The sequence below is a fragment of the Lactuca saligna genome, chromosome 2, assembly GCF_052625555.1.
Source record: "Lactuca saligna cultivar CGN05327 chromosome 2, ASM5262555v1, whole genome shotgun sequence".
Lineage (NCBI taxonomy): Eukaryota > Viridiplantae > Streptophyta > Magnoliopsida > Asterales > Asteraceae > Lactuca > Lactuca saligna.
The window spans coordinates 143939672-143956142 of NC_136418.1; the positions used below are offsets into that span (position 1 = coordinate 143939672).

General features: G+C 32.2%; 1 protein-coding gene and 1 pseudogene across 1 annotated transcript; both read right to left on the minus strand.

Annotated features, from left to right (window-relative positions):
• Positions 1-2492: 2492 nt before the first annotated feature.
• LOC145030196 (AP-4 complex subunit mu-like) lies at positions 2493-4328 on the minus strand (annotated as a pseudogene).
• Positions 4329-9367: 5039 nt separating this feature from the next.
• On the minus strand, positions 9368-11554 carry LOC145031924 (Thiamine pyrophosphate dependent pyruvate decarboxylase family protein). The gene is made up of 2 exons (XM_078980578.1): positions 9875-11554; positions 9368-9785 (listed from the first exon to the last, which is right to left on the minus strand). Exons 1-2 carry the CDS (start codon positions 11273-11275, stop codon positions 9471-9473), a joined length of 1716 nt encoding a protein of 571 aa, XP_078836704.1. The 5' UTR covers positions 11276-11554; the 3' UTR covers positions 9368-9470.
• Between the last annotated feature and the right edge of the window lie 4917 nt (positions 11555-16471).

Here is a 16471-nt window from a genome sequence, read left to right on the forward strand (position 1 = left end):
ATATTTACTAAACCAACAGTAAATCATGACGAATAGACTTATCATTCTTTGTGGCGGATTTGACCGGTCCACATTAATGTGTACTAGATCCTTTAGTACTTCACTTGGCTCACATACATATGTAAACAAGGAATCAATCCAAATTTCGCAAGGATCAAGATTCTCATACATTACACAATTCTAATAGCATGATTCCAAATTTATGTCTAATTGAAACTTGGGTGATGAGAATCCTGTCTGACTTGGTAAATTACGATACTACCACAAACGATATAACCAAGAATCAACTCCATATTCAACATTGCTAACAATAGAAATACAAACACCAATTTTCATAAATATCATTGCAAGGATACATAAAATAAGATAAAATAAAATTTTACTTTATGTATTAAAATGCGAAAAACTTGTCCATACAATGCAAATATAAATGAAAACTATGTTTCTAAATATTCCTAAGCAATCTATCATAACTCCTAAGTAGCAGCTCAAAAATCTGATCATCCAACCATGTGACTGAAATCCATCTCTTCACGATCAGACTCAACTTACTCTTCTTTTATGCTTCCTTCCGTTTCTTCGATCCTACAAAACATCAAAATGCAATCTTATCACATCATGTATTAAGAAACTATAAATAAGAACTTAATAGAGTTAGATAGTAGACTTACCTGAAGTAGAGTCATACAATTTGACTTTACAATCCTTGTGATCTTTCAGGTAGATATGGGAGCTTCGCATCCAATGTTCCTTCTCTTGGCAATAGAAACATATGGACTCTTTGGTAATGACACATGAGACTATCTCATAACTTTCTTTTCTCTTATGATCAAACTTTTCGACCATGGCCGATTTCTCTCTCTTAGGAAAAAAACCATTTCTGGACTATCACCTTTTTCATTTCCTATGTCCATGGAATTGTGGGATGTAGATCTTCCAATCAAATTTGTTTGACTAGTGCACCAAAGCATTGTTGCTTCAGCAACAATCAGCAAATATGTAAGATCAATAAGGGTCGCATCGTTGTCGGTCACATAGTAGTCTTTAACAAACTGACTATATGACCTAGGAAGTAACTGAAGAACCAAGTCAACAGCTAGCTTCCTTGGGAAAACAACACCCAACATTCCTAGTCTATTAATGTGTGACTTCATCTTCAATATGTGTGCACACACAGACCTTCCATCTTGGTGTGTGTTTGCCAATTGGGCTTGAGTGACTTTCAACTTTTCAAGTCGATGAAAACGTGGGTTAAGGAGAATTATTGGAGGAGGTGGAGGAAGAGAAATATGATTTCTTGTTCCACCTTTGCACGAAGAAGGGAATGATCTTTCACCTTTATCGACATGTGGAATATCAAATTCGAATGGAAAGCTTTTTCCAAATGATTTAGGAATACCATAGTTGTCAGAACTAGGCATCTACAAATGGAGAAATTCAAGTTAGTTGATATAATCCTTAATATAACACCCAAATGAAATATTAAGGCTAGGACCTAACACAATAATTCACAATTCGGAAGGAGGATGGCGTAATCAAATTGCAAATTATTTGAAGGTATGTAAATGACGATCTACCAATTTCACCATGAAAATGAAATTTTAAACGAATTAAGTTTTAAATGAAATTCCTAGATCTTTTGAGACTCATTGAACTTTTCAATGGCGTGTTTAATCTCAATTATTCCTTTCAAGTTTGTGACTGGGATACCAATGATCACAAACAAGATGTGAATAACCATTCAAATTAGTTTGATATTCTCGATGTCATTTATCATCTAATCAATGTACCATTTTAACAGAAAAAACAGTCATTGTTAATTTTCTGTCGGTTATATTATTTTTTTAATTATGGTTTTTACTGTCAAATATAAATTCAAACTCTCATTTATATTAAAAAATGACAAATCTACCCTTTATATTAAAAAATAACGATTATGCCCTTTTATATTAAAAAAAATGACAAATATAGCATTTTAATAGAAAAACTGCCATTGATCAATTTTTGTCACCTTTATTTATTTAATAATGTTTTTACTGTCAAATATAATTTAAAATTATCATTCAGGTAGAAAATGACAATTCTACTCTTTATATTAGAAAATGACAAATATGCTTTTTTATAATAGAAAATGATAATTATGTCCTTTTATAAATATTTATTATGTATAACATAAATTGTTTTTTTGAAAAAAAATGTATTGCGTTTATGCTAATTATAACATCTTGCCTTTGGATGAATTTTTTTTAGGATTTCATGGTTTTGATAATACTCTTTAGAAAATACATTGCTATGAGTTTATTGCTAGTCATTCTCATTTTACCCTTGATATATAAATACATATTCATGCCTCCTTATTATTTTGACCATTTTATTTGAGCATTTTGTTTATTTCGAATTCAACTTTACAAAACTGATTATGATAGTTAATAGAGTTTTACCTCGAAAATAAATCCTTAATAGCATTTTAATTAAAAGTACACAATGACCTGTTATGTACCTTTTTTACTGTACATTTTCCGACTTTGTAAGTTTACCATTTTACCCTTCATGTAAAAGTACACTGTCATCTGAACCACAACTGTATTTTCAGTGATATTTTGAGGAAACTTTGCACGTATTTTCAAAACCACCTCAACCTTATTCAGAAAACACATAATTAGTTCATCGTGTATAATATATGTATCTATAACTAAAAAAACAAAATATATCTACCTTAAGTGATCATGCTTCTTCGATTAAAGTGTTAATGCAAAAATGTGGATTCTTGACTCATACGATAATTCATGAACAGAAAAGTCACCATCAGGAGGCACCTAAATTTAAAACAAAGCATGAATTAGGTGTTTTATGAAAAAAAATAAAATAAAAAAGATAAAATTTAGTAAATTACTTACAAGAGTCAAAGTTCTATACTTCTATCCACATCAAAACTATCAAGATGCACTACTGATTCATGAAAATTGCAATCATCCAGTATAACTGCTCCTGATCCACTAAAACCACCATAATTTGTATCCAAATTACAAGAATATATTTTAAAAAATGAATAAAATAACTTAATATTATTTTAATATTATATTATTATATTTTCATATGTATATTGATTTGCCACCTCTTCTTATATTCAAACCCTCATTAAGAGCCAATTGGATTTTAGGATTCCTAAAAATATAACTTCTCATTCGAATGGTGCATTTCTCTTAGAAGTTAACATATACCCACTATATATATCCACTAGAGTTGAATATAACCTTTATTTTTCAATTATATCAACGAATATTTCCTCCTTCTTCCTACCCTTGGATCATTAGCAAGAACTGATTTCGTGATAGATGTCCCTGCCATTCTTTTTTTCCCTTGCTACATTCATCAAATATCAAAAGTTAGAAAATGATCAAATTCAAATTTGATAAAGATAAAGACAATAACTTAATTACATATATTACCATAAAGAGTGCAGCCGAACCAAGATGTGGCACATGTATTGAATCAACTAGGATTGGCTAAATAAATACATATATGACTTTAGAACTTCAGTTTATGTCGTTTTTACATAACAAAAATCCTAAATTCAAATAAAATAAGTTGACAGTAAAACAGATGAAAAGACTTACAATGTGAAAAATATGAAAATACTTATGATACCTAGAGGTGACAAAAATTGACACGACACGAAACCCGATACGAAATAAACGGGTTTGGGTAAGATATTTCAACCCGTTTAGATAAACAGGTTGACAAGACACGACACGAAAATTAAATGGGTAAGGTTAGGGTTGAAAATTTCAACTCGAATATGACTCGAAAATGACCCGTTTATTTATATGCAAGTTTTTTAAATTATTTAAATAAACTAGAAAGATACAAAACTAAAAACATAAGTAAAAGAAAACCTTCGAATTGAATTGTTTTGTAATGTTGAAATGACTTAGCCGTCTAGATTAAGATTTCATTTCAGTTTTTTTATTCTCTCCCAAACTACTCAGTCTCTTTCACCAGTCTCACATCCTCATGACCTTGTCATCCGCCTCCCCAACTCCCCCTCTTTTAATTTTGTCATCTAAACTTGTTATGACTTCATCTATTCTATCTCAAAACAATTAGTTTTTCATTTCCGCCTACCAAACTCCTACTCTTTCAACATGCTCAATCTTTTAACCTCACATGACACGATATATTTCAAGGTATTGCACTAACCCAAAACCCGACACGAACACGTTAATTAAATGGGTTAGGTTAGGATCAAACACTTTCAACCCGTTTAGTGTTTCGACACGACACACCACGATTGTCACCTCTAATGATACCTTCATCAAGTAATTCATATAGAAGCACAAAGTTTTTCTTATGGAATCTTCATTAAGGATGCCAAGAGTATAGTGTATGTATCATTTCTTTGTCCCATGAGCGATTACCTGGCCATATATTCACTAAATATTTTTAAAGAGTATAGTGTATGTATCATTTCTTTGTCCCATGAGCGATTACTTGGCCATATATTCACTAAATATTTTTAAAGATTTCATTATAAAAGCCCTAATTTCACAGATGTTTAAAACCAAACAAAAATTTCCAATTTATAATTTAGGTTTCAGTTATCTTTCACTCCTATGAATTTCAAAAGCTAATGTTCACAAATATCATTAAATTTATAAAATCAAAAACAAATATTACAAGATTTTAAAACCTTAACCTTCTACAAAGTCGTTTCCTCTGTTGCATTGCAACTATACCATGTTTTCATCTCCTAAATGATTGCAGCCTTACATGTATGAATTACTTGGCCTCTTAACAATCCATCATTTCTGTGAGGATTGAACTTGATTTGTAGGATACGTTGCCCTCAATTTCTCAATTTTCTAAGAAATTGCTTAAGATTCTCACACAACTAAACTAACAATCGTTAACTAAAGTGAACATTGATTTCCAATTTTATGATTTCTAGGTTTTAATGTGTGTTTGTATGTGACAAACGAAGGTTAATGAACCGATAACAAGTCTTTCTCATTTTAAATAAAACTCATTTTTATTCGCTTATCAGTTACTTACCCCTCATTATTAAAAAAAAAAAAAAAAAAAAAAAAAAAAAAAAAAAAAAAACATTACATACCGTCCTTTAAAAAATCCATTTGCATATATGGCCTCTCTTTCGGAACAAGAAAAAAAATGATAAAACCATTTTACCTAAAATCGACATGAAACGTCTTTGTTCGAAAATAATTTACAAAATAAAAATTTATAAATTTTATTTTAATTGCATATTATATTTTTCTTTTTTGTTCTAAAAACAAATCTGACATTTTCAATTTAATATACAAAAATAAAAATATTACTTAACACTATCTGTATTACTGATAGTGTTATTATTGATACATATTATTATATTGATTTTTTTAATTAATACTCATAACTTATTATTAAAATTAAAAAAGGTGAACAAAAAATTAGTATTATTATGTTTTTATTATATTTATGAAGGATTAATATAGTAGACAAATGAATAATATATTCATATCGACATAATAATTATTAATTTATTTTTAACTGTACTTTATTTTTTAATTATTTTTCAAATAAGAATATGGATGCCAAAAATAAAAAATAATTGTTTGAATATTCAAACCAATCATTATATTATTATGAACTGACTCACAAAATATCTATATTTATTAATTATTAATTTTTTATTATCATCACTCAATAGTTACTGTATAATTTAATTAAAATTATTTTTAATTTTCTCATCTGTGCTATCTACGGTTTATAACCTTATTAGCAACATTTCATAAACACATTGTATAAACACTTAGAGCAAAAAACCTTTTAAGAAACTAAGATGAATATATAAATAATATGATTGAGGTAAATGAAAAACCTTTTATAGTAAATATTTATGGTTGATCTTCATAAAGTATGCTTCTTTGAATTTTGGTTGAACGATTATAATTTTGATTATAAAAAATCTACCAAAGAAAAACATGAACAGAAAACATTAACAACATTTCATAAACATTTATGGCAAAAAGCCTTTTAAGAAATCAAGAATTGAAAAGATAAATATAGAATCTAAAATCACATGTAATAGTTTATATACAATTAGTAATAGTTATTAAATAAAATGTAAAATCTAAACAATATGAAAATGCATGGGGTTTCAAATTAATGTGAGGCTTTGAAATATGTCTCTATTATATATATATATATATATATATATATATATATATATATATATATATATATATATATATATATATATATATATATATATATATAAACTAAGTGAAATTGGCAAAATTGGCATTGACAATATCATTAGTTCAGTAGTTCACAATTGATCCCTCATCCAATATATTTGTTTGGTTCTTCCCTTTCAGTTTACCAACAAAAAAATGACCAAAAAAAAAAGTATAACTCAAAAAGGATAGAACAGATGTAAAGTGAGAGCATAAAATGTGAAAAACAACACCAAAAGATGCATCACTAAGGACAAACAAGAAACACGAGCTTAATAGTCAATCCGAAGAAGCAAAAATAAAGGTACCTCGAAAACAAAAACCAATCGAAAGCAATGAGAAATGTCGATAACATGGCTAAAAACCAATAATTATGGTATACATCATCCCAAAATGAAAAGAAAACTCATATAAACACTTCCACCTCAGGACAAAAACTACAAAAGATCTTAGAGAAAGACAGACCATATTAAGAGCCAAATGGAGCTGGAGGCATTAGAGTCTACATGGTCAAAAAGTACATTAGTTAGAGTAAAGAGCAACCCAAATATGAACAACATGAACATTTAATCACTATTAGCACCCTACAAACAAACAGAAAAACAATATGATAGTATTTTTCGGTTTCATGCTCACCTATTTATGCTTTTCCTTGAAAATTGTTGTGAAGTCGTGTATTATGAGGATTAATGAAATAGTCATAATTGCTTATTGAAAACTCAAGCATTAAGGACGAGGGGTCGCCCAAACTTATTGTTTATTTAGTCCACAAATTGTTATTTGTACAATTTAAATCCAAAATAGTTTATTTGTATGTCATTTTTCATGTTTGAATCACTTTTGAGGCTTGGTTCACAGCCTGACCCCAAATGCTCTTTGTTCTATGTCTCATGTCTATATATTTTTAGCCTTTAGTACGTATAATATCAAATAGAAAGCTTAATAATCAATAATTTCAGATAAAAAAAATTAATGGATTAATGGATAACCATTTATAGCACTTGGAGAAGGTTTATATAATCAGGAGCTGATATATGTACAAGTCTTTGGAGTAAATCTTCTTAAATTATTTTTTAAATAAATTTTGCAAAAAAGAATTATTTTATTAGACTCTCAAAAAAGGAATATATTAATATTTCGACTAAAAGTATCCACAATATGAATTTTTATTTTTAAAAAAGTAATGAAAATGCTCTCTTCCTGTTGTAGAAGCTAAAGTTATTTTAAAAGAACTTGTTAATTAATAAATTTTTCATGAAGTTTTTTCAACCATTATGGTTGACCTCATATATATATATATATATATATATATATATATATATATATATATATATATATATATATATATATATATATATATATATATATATATATATATATATATATATATATATATTCAATCAATTATAATTCACCAACTTAATAAATATAACAATATAAATAAGTTTGAACGTGTCACATAATTTAAATTTTAAATAAATAAATAATTCGGTTGTTGGTATAGTTATTTTTTTTAGTTGGTAACAGTGGTACAGCTTTTTATCTTTTTGGGGGACGAGGCCCTAGACCGACCCGGTTTTCGATGGGCCCCGTTTGGCTGGAGCTAGGCGGCTGAGCCCAAAGTGGTCTGATACCAGTTTACGTTCTACAACCTATAACTGTATGCCCAGTAACTCTAATTGCAGGTGGGAGAATTTATGAACTAATAATATATGTATAAGTTGTTGATGTGTTGGTTTAAATTTTTTTAAGTTTCAAAATAAAATTTTAATGAAGCTTATAATTTGTAAATATACAACTTTAACTATTTTATTTTTTTCGCTCCACTGATGACATAATCGCATCACATTAAGAATACTTTTTCGTATTCAAGTATTTTTTTTAAACGGAATCGGATTCAAATAGATGACTTTGAGCAACAGAAAAAATGAAAGTGAAAAATAAGAGTAAAATTCCACACGCACTGATACACATGGGCACAGTAACACACCTAAAATGAAGCGATAATATAAAAGCCCTTGAGGTTAATAGAAGATTTTAGGCTCATGTTTGTAACATTTTTTTTTTAATTTTTATCTTTTCGTGTATTTCTCGTTCATTAAAGTACTTACATTTGACAAAAATATTCGATTTTACATTTTTTTTTCTGGTTCATGAAAACCCTGAAATTTAACAGAAATGTTCGGTTTTACTAGATAAATCTTCAATGAATGTAAAACTGAAAATTTAAAAAAAAAAAAAAAAAAAAAAAAATTGAAAACATCGGGTTTTAGTGAACCTAAAACCCGCAAAAAGATAAATTTTCATATATTTACCAAACTTAAGGGCTTTTATATCCTTATCCCTAAACATAAATTCAAAATGCTCTATTAAAAAAAAAAAAAAAAAGAGTTAACGGGTCTTTATTGTAGTAAATTACAGAAATAGTTCGAGTAAATTTTTTATATCAAATTAAGGAAAAATGTGAAGTGAGAAGTTTCAACTGTACAAAAAAAAAACATAACAAAAGTATATTAATATTTTTGTAATTTTGTTTCCATGATTGGCCTAAATGCTAAAAATAGCAATTTGCTTTCACTTTTGATTTTGAAGGTTCACAAATAATACACACAGAGGCACAGTATACGTTTGACAAAAAGGAAAAAATTAAAAGTAGGCTGAAAAAAATATATAAAGCAAAGTTTCCTGCAAAGTTTGACAATCAAACAAAAGTGTATCGCTATTTTATTTTATATAGATCATTCGTGAATTGAAATTAAAAGCAATATATATGAGTTTGTCCCTGTCTAAAACTAAAATAACAGGAATAGTCCCTGTGTACAAATATTACACAAACGGTCCCTATCAAATATTAAACAAATGGTTCATGGCAAAAAAATATTACACGAATGGTCCCTCAGAAAACAAATAGTACAGAAATGATCCCTGTTTAATTGTTATTCTTTTTAAGCATTGTAATTATAAAGTACAATGTTATAATATGATTACATGTATATATAAGATTTACACATTAACACACACAGAGAGAGAAATCACACAAACACACAATTTGGTTATGTATGTATATTCAGTCTAATATCACAATCTACTTTTTTCCAAAATTCAAAAGCAACAAGATCACAACATGTTCCTTCCATAACCATTACCAATTTCAAATTTATTCATGCTCTTTTCCTCCATATTTTATGAGTTTATGACACCAACAACAAACAAAAACTACAAAAAAAACTTCCCTCAATTCTTATGTTCCATTCGACCACTTTCAGAACCTGCATAGGGATCAATGGTGACATTTATAACAGCAGGTTTCCTTGCACTAAAAGATTCATCAAGAGCAGATTTAAGCTCTTCAGGGGTCCCAACAAGATACCCTTTCCCTCCAAAAGCTTCAATCAAAACATGGTATGCTGCTCCAGGGACAAATGAAGTGGGTGCTGGATCATCTTTATAAGGCCCTGTAATTTCATTACGGCATCTCCGGTCACCACCATACACACCACCATTGTTGAACACTATCACCACCACTGGTAACTCATACCTAACCAAAGTCTGAACAAAAACCACAACGGATTTGAGGACCAAATTTGAAAAAAGAAGAAGCTAGATTCATGGGAAGAAAAAAGAAAAAGAAAGCAAACCTCGACTTCCATGGCACTGAATCCGAATCCAGAATCACCTTCAACAGCAACCACAAGCCGATCAGGTGAAGCTATTGCTGCTGCAATACAATACCCTAAACCAACACCCATTGTCCCCCATGTTCCTGCATCTAATCGGCTTCTGGGTTCCATTTGGACCAAAACGGATCGACCCACATCCATGGTGTTGGCCCCTTCTGAAACCAGTATAGGAGCAGGACTACCTAAACTAGCAATGGCTTCTCTGATAATCTTCATTGGAGTCAAGAAATCAAAGGGGACAGCAACTTTGGATAACTGTACCTCCATTCTCGACACATTTTCTTTCACCTTGTTGGTTATGGATTCGATCCAAGGATGAGTTCGACCTAAACAAAACGGGTCGTCTTTGATCTCTTTGTTCAGTACTTGAAGAATCCTTTTTGCGTCCCCAATTAGACCTAAATAGGGGTTTCGGAGTTTAATCTCTTCTTCATCTATGTCAATCAAGATGAATTTAACATCTTTTGACCACTTTGGAGGTTCTCCAAAGTGCAATAGCCAGTTCAATCTAGCACCAATAACTACCGCGACATCGCATTCACCAATTGCAAGTGATCGGGCAGCTGTTGCAGCTAGGTCATGGGAATCGGGTAACAGACCTTTGCCCATTGGAGTCGGCAAGAATGGGATTCCGGTTTTTTCAACTAGGTTCTTGAGTTCATCTTCAGCTCTAGCTATGGCTGCTCCTTTCCCGAATACAATCAATGGCCTCTCGGCTTTTCTGATTAAAGATATGGCTTTGTCGATTTCTTCTTTTGCTACTATCTTAATTGGATCTACCTTTCTACTATTCTCTGCTTCATCTAGTAATTTGTTTGCTTCTGACTCGGTTATTGTTTGGTGGAGCACATCGGAGGGGATGTCTAAGTAACATCCGCCGGGCCGACCTGATCCGGCGTGATCGAGAACACTGAAAACCGAATTAGGTATTTCGTTGATGTTTTTTGCTTTGACGGAAAATTTAACAAAGGGTTTTACCGCGGCGAGCTGATCGAGTTCCTGGAAATCTCCTCTACCGACATCCTTCTGATCGCAGGATCCAGAAATCATAACCATCGGCCAGGCGTTGGCGGCGGCGTTGGAGAGTCCAGCGAGGCCATGGACACATCCGGGGCCGGAAACAGTGAGGAGGATGCCAGGACGACCGGTGAGGTATCCATAAGCTGATGCAGCGTATCCTGCTGACTGCTCGTTATGGAAAGCGATGAATCTGATTCCGAGTGCGACGGCGCGGTTGGCTAAGGAGGTAACAGGTATTCCGACGACGCCAAACATGCGGTCGATGCCGCCGCGTACTAGGGCTTTGGCGATGAGAAGATTGCCGTCAACTAGAGCAGATTTCACACCGGATTCACCCATTAGCGTGTTGAAAAAGCAACAATCAAGTAGGCAAAATTGGAAAATAGAGAAAAAAGGAGAAGTAGTGGTAGGAGAGTGAAGAGGAAATGGGGAAGACTAGGCGTCGTCGATACTAATTTGGGTAGAGCGAAAAGGGTGTGATAAATGGGTGACCTGGAGGAAATCAAAATTGGTTTTGGCTACTGAATCGAATCCATCGGCAAGACGACGACAATTGAAACCAGATGCAGACTCGAATTTCAATTCTCTTTCGGAATGAGTGCCACTTGACAACTCGATTACGTTCAGAGTTTGCGGGCGCGGTGAACGCAACCAGGTAGCTTTCCGCCTGGCGGAACACCGCACCGTCGGCACGGGAAAGGCTTGTGCGGGAAACGGAGAGGGGAGCCTCTCCCACTCTCTCTCTCTTGTTGCGATTGGCCGGCGATTTTTTTTTTTTTTTTTGTTGAAAAACTCGGTAAAAAATGTTTTTTTTTTTTGGCTATAACGGCTACTTGTGGATTTTTTTTTAATCATTTTACTACTACTATAAATACATATATATATATATATATATAACTTAAAAACATCACACTATCCTCTATTCTCTCTATTTTATATCAACAAAAAAAAAATGAATTCCGACAATCAAATCCTAACTTCCGAAAATGAAAAAAAAGTCATGGTTCGAGTATAAACATCCCTCCTCGCACCATTTTTGCTATCGATTCATCCCCGCAAAGAGTTTACCGCCCCCAACTCAATGCTTCAATTCAATCTCCACTACAATTTCAATACCAAAATGTTGGCCAATATTACCCGATGCAAGTTCCAAATGTTCCGTCGCAAATGTTTTCAAACTTTGTTATGTTTCCGGATCAACAATCGCCAAATCAACCTCAACCCCAAACTGAAACTGAAACTCAAACCCAAACCCAACAACAACTTATCAATGAATCGGATGACGCGAAAGAAGAAGACATGGTTCTCGAAACTCAACCAACACCACCACCACAAAGACGTAAAGATAAAAAAACAAGCTTGCAAGGGTGTCGCACAACCGGGAAGACAAAAGTCGACATCATGGGTTCCACACGAAGAGCTAGTTTTGGTCAAAGTTTGTGTTGATATTTCTGAAGATTCGATTCAGGGAAACGCACAACTGGGAGAACATTTTTGGTTTCACATTTTAGAACGATTTCAATAGGAGCTAGGAAAATGGGACGACTACTGTACGAAACATCAACTTAGTTCGAAGTTTCGAGAAATAGCAAAGGGGGTTTCAAAAATTAACGGGTTGTACAACAACCTAAAATCCCAACAAAAAAGCGGTCAAGGCAACGAAGAAATACTTCAAGAAGCGTTGCAGTTTTACCTTGAGGAAGTCGGAAAACCATTCAAGTGGCACGATTGTTGGAAATTATTAATCCGAAGTCCTAGGTGGAAAAAATACGAGCGGAATCTTATTTTTGGAGTCCAACAATCAAAGCGAACGAAAACGGGCTCTAGTGGTTACACAACCTCCTCCGATGCTCGGGTCGGTCTAGATTTAAATAAGGACGAAGAACTCAAGCTAGAAGAAATTGAACGCCTAATGGGTAGGGACAAAGCGAAGAGCAGGGAAAAGGGATTTCTTCGAGTGCATCTGATTTCAGCGTGGACATTGACGAAATGCGGAAGATAACATCGTCATTTGATCGATATAATCTAAATTTCTCCGAACGTTTGACTTTCGACAAAGAAAAAGAAGAAACTTGGAAAAAGGAGCGGGCGGAGAGACAAGTAATAGAAGACATGAAGTTTTTTATGGAAAACGTCGACAATCTCTCGGAACCGGTTCTCAAGCTCGTTATGAAGAAGAGGAAAAAAATTCTGGAAAAAATATTTTCCGTAGATCGTTGTTGGTTTGTTTGATTTTTAGTTTATGTGTGTGTTTTTTTAAATTTTCTACTTTTTAAAATTTTAGGTTTAATGTAAGTTTTATTTTAATTAACGAAATGCTTTTTATTTTTAATTAAATTTTATTTTTAGTATTAATTTAAAATTTATAATTCATAACAAAAAAAAATAATTTTATTTAATAAAATAATAATAAAAAAAGAATGAGGGAAGCATTTCTCATCCATTCCTTAGCTTTTAGGTGAGGAAAAGAAGAGTGAAAGAAAGAAGGTATGGCCCTCCAAAAGTGAGGGAAACTTCCCTCCCATTCCTTCCAGTCTCACAAAAGTGTGTCACATCCAAAGAGTAGTGACATTTTTTTAATTAAATAAAAATTATATTTTCAATAAAAACCATTTATTTCATTACTTCAAAATAAAAATAACATTACATCCCATTGCCTAAATAAAAATCATACAAACTTTAAAATAAAAATTAAAAAAGAAAAAAAAACACTAGAAAATTTAAACTTACAAACTTAAAAAAAACATATATTAAACGATTAAAAATAAACACACTACATGAAGTCGTTCTCCGACAACTTGTTATCCGGGTCATCCTCCGAATCCAAATTGAAGTTAATATGTTAAATCCCATAAATTTGTTCCACCAACTCTATACAATGATTGTGAAATGTTTCATTGCAACGAACATCTGCTCTCTTTTCAATGTACCCGTCGCCCCCAATTTCTATTGCTTGTGTCATAGAAATGGTTTCCTCTTCATCATACTCACGGCACCGGGAAGCGTAAATAGTGATTTTACGATGAAGGACTTTTTAGCCTTAGTGATCTAAACGAAAGTGTTATAATATGTTAAACCGAGAAAATCCATAAAAAGAACGTCCAAATCTGACTTCGTATGAAGAAGTTATGATTTTTCTAAGATTCGGCTTAGCAGTGCACGACCCGAAACTCGAATTTTAGTTCGAGTGGTTTTTGGCTTATGTGACTTAAATGAGAGTTGAAGATCTCATTAATAGGAACTTAACAGTAAAAAGACAGACGAAAACAGAGTCCGTATGAAGGAGTTACGAATTCTTCGCGGTCATTTAACAGTCTAAACGCCTCGTACTGTTAAATTTAAGATCGGTTGAGAATTAGCTGACGGAGTCAAAATGAAAGAGTTAGATATTATTTTTACCTACGCGTGGATATAAATAACATCAAAGACGGAGGTCGTATGTGAAAGTTACAGATTTTAGAAGTCGGAAGTGTGCTGTGCGAAAATGGGTGATGTGCCACAATCTTGGCCATTGCTTTCTCCTCAAGTCTTGCCACTAGATGGTGACATGTGGCACCAAGTTCAGCCATTTTCACCCTATAAATAGAACCTCTTCCACCCTCATTTTCTTCACACATTTCTCATTCTTTTTTCTCTTTACTCTCTCTCTCTCTAGAACCTCTCTCTAGCCCCAAAAAGCCTAGGAAACCTCCCTAGCACAAGGCGGAAGCCCCTGAGTGCTCGACGGCTCCGAGAAGAAGAGCTTTTCGGCATGGGAATGCTGCTCCAAGCAAAGCTTGGTTTTCTTTAAAATCCGATGTAAGTGAGCTACGCCTACATTATTTTTAATATAGTTTTTATTTAATTATATTAACGTTATTAAGAACATATAATAAGTAATTAGGCTACTATTATGGGTTATATAAGTATTATTTAACGGTTATATAATAGTAATAATAGCTAGAATATTAATTAGTTTCGGTGAATAATAGACTAAACTCTAGTGATAATAATATTAGGTTTCGTCGAAGTAAATTATTTTTTTTCAAGAAGTGAAGCACTATCTGAGTTCGGAATCACCACCTTTTCAAGTGAGTGCATAGTTATTTTCATCTTACACATAGATATGGAGTATTTTATATAAATTACATGCTAAGTGTGCATATTATATGTATACTTGCTATCTATGCTGGATGAACGTTTTTATGCATGTTTTAAAGGATTTAAACTGTATACGTATTTTATATATACGAATATGTTGGGTATGACATGGGTAGATGAACGATGAGAGATAAAAGATGATGTGAGTAAACATTGGCAGCTATGGAATTAGTGCCTAATAAACATCAGCAACTATGGACTTAGTGTCTATTGGACAAACACGGTAGCTATGGATTTAGTACCTTTTAAGGAATTGGTTGCTATGGACTTAGTACCTATTAGATAAACACTGGTAGCTATGGATTTAGTACCCGATGAATAGACTATAGTAGCTATGGAATTAGTGCTTTATGAACGAACACTGGCAGCTATGGATTAGTGCCAGTCCTATAACCCTGGAAGTAAGGGACTTCGGAATAAACGATTGCAGAATAGATGACTCTTAGGATAAATCCTTAAGAGTAAAGAAGATAATGGGGATGGGTAATTGGGTTGATTGTTTGATTGTTTAAACATAATAATTATATTATTGTAGGTTGAAAACCCTATGTACACACCGGGCTTCCCAACCTGACCCACTTAGTTTGTTTATATCACAGGTGTTGATATGAAGTCACATTACACTGAGAGATTAAAGAGATGTAAATCACTAGTGTAAATAAATGTAAGTTTTGTTTATGCTTATGTTCATGTATTGAAGATGACATCCCAAACGTTTTAAAATGAATAAAATATGTTTATTCGAAAATGTTTTAATAACGTATTTATCGTGTTTTTCTGGGAACGAATTCCGCAACATTTTTATTAAAAGAAGAACTCTGGTTTTTATAAAGCATAAACAAAATCGGTTTTTTCTGGCCGTAAAAATGGGGATGTCACACGTTTCTTGAGAGCTCCAAAATCCCACTCGACATCCTTCTTAACTCTTTTTTGAGCATTATTGAATTTTTTCCGACAATTATTATTCGGACACATAACCGATTTAACAAAAACTACATACTCAGGATAGAACTCATCAACTAGATATATAACCATATTTATATGGTGTTCCACGCAATTGGAAAGAAGAATCCGGTGCAGATCCGTCGAATATGTTGTTAAATATCTACTCTAATAAATAAATGTTTTTTTTGTCACATGTCGTCTTCTCCTTCATTTGGATATATGACATTTTCTAGAATTTTTAAATTTTTTATTTTCCACTTGTCATTTTATTGTATTTTTGATTTTATTAAATTAAAATTCCATATTTAATATGTAAGATAATATATGTGTAAGGTATTTATTAGAAAAGGGTTTATATATGTAATGTATTCAATACATTAAAACCTCATTAATTTTAATAATTCGATTTTTTTCTCATTTTTCTTATAAATACAAAATTTTCAAATTGTT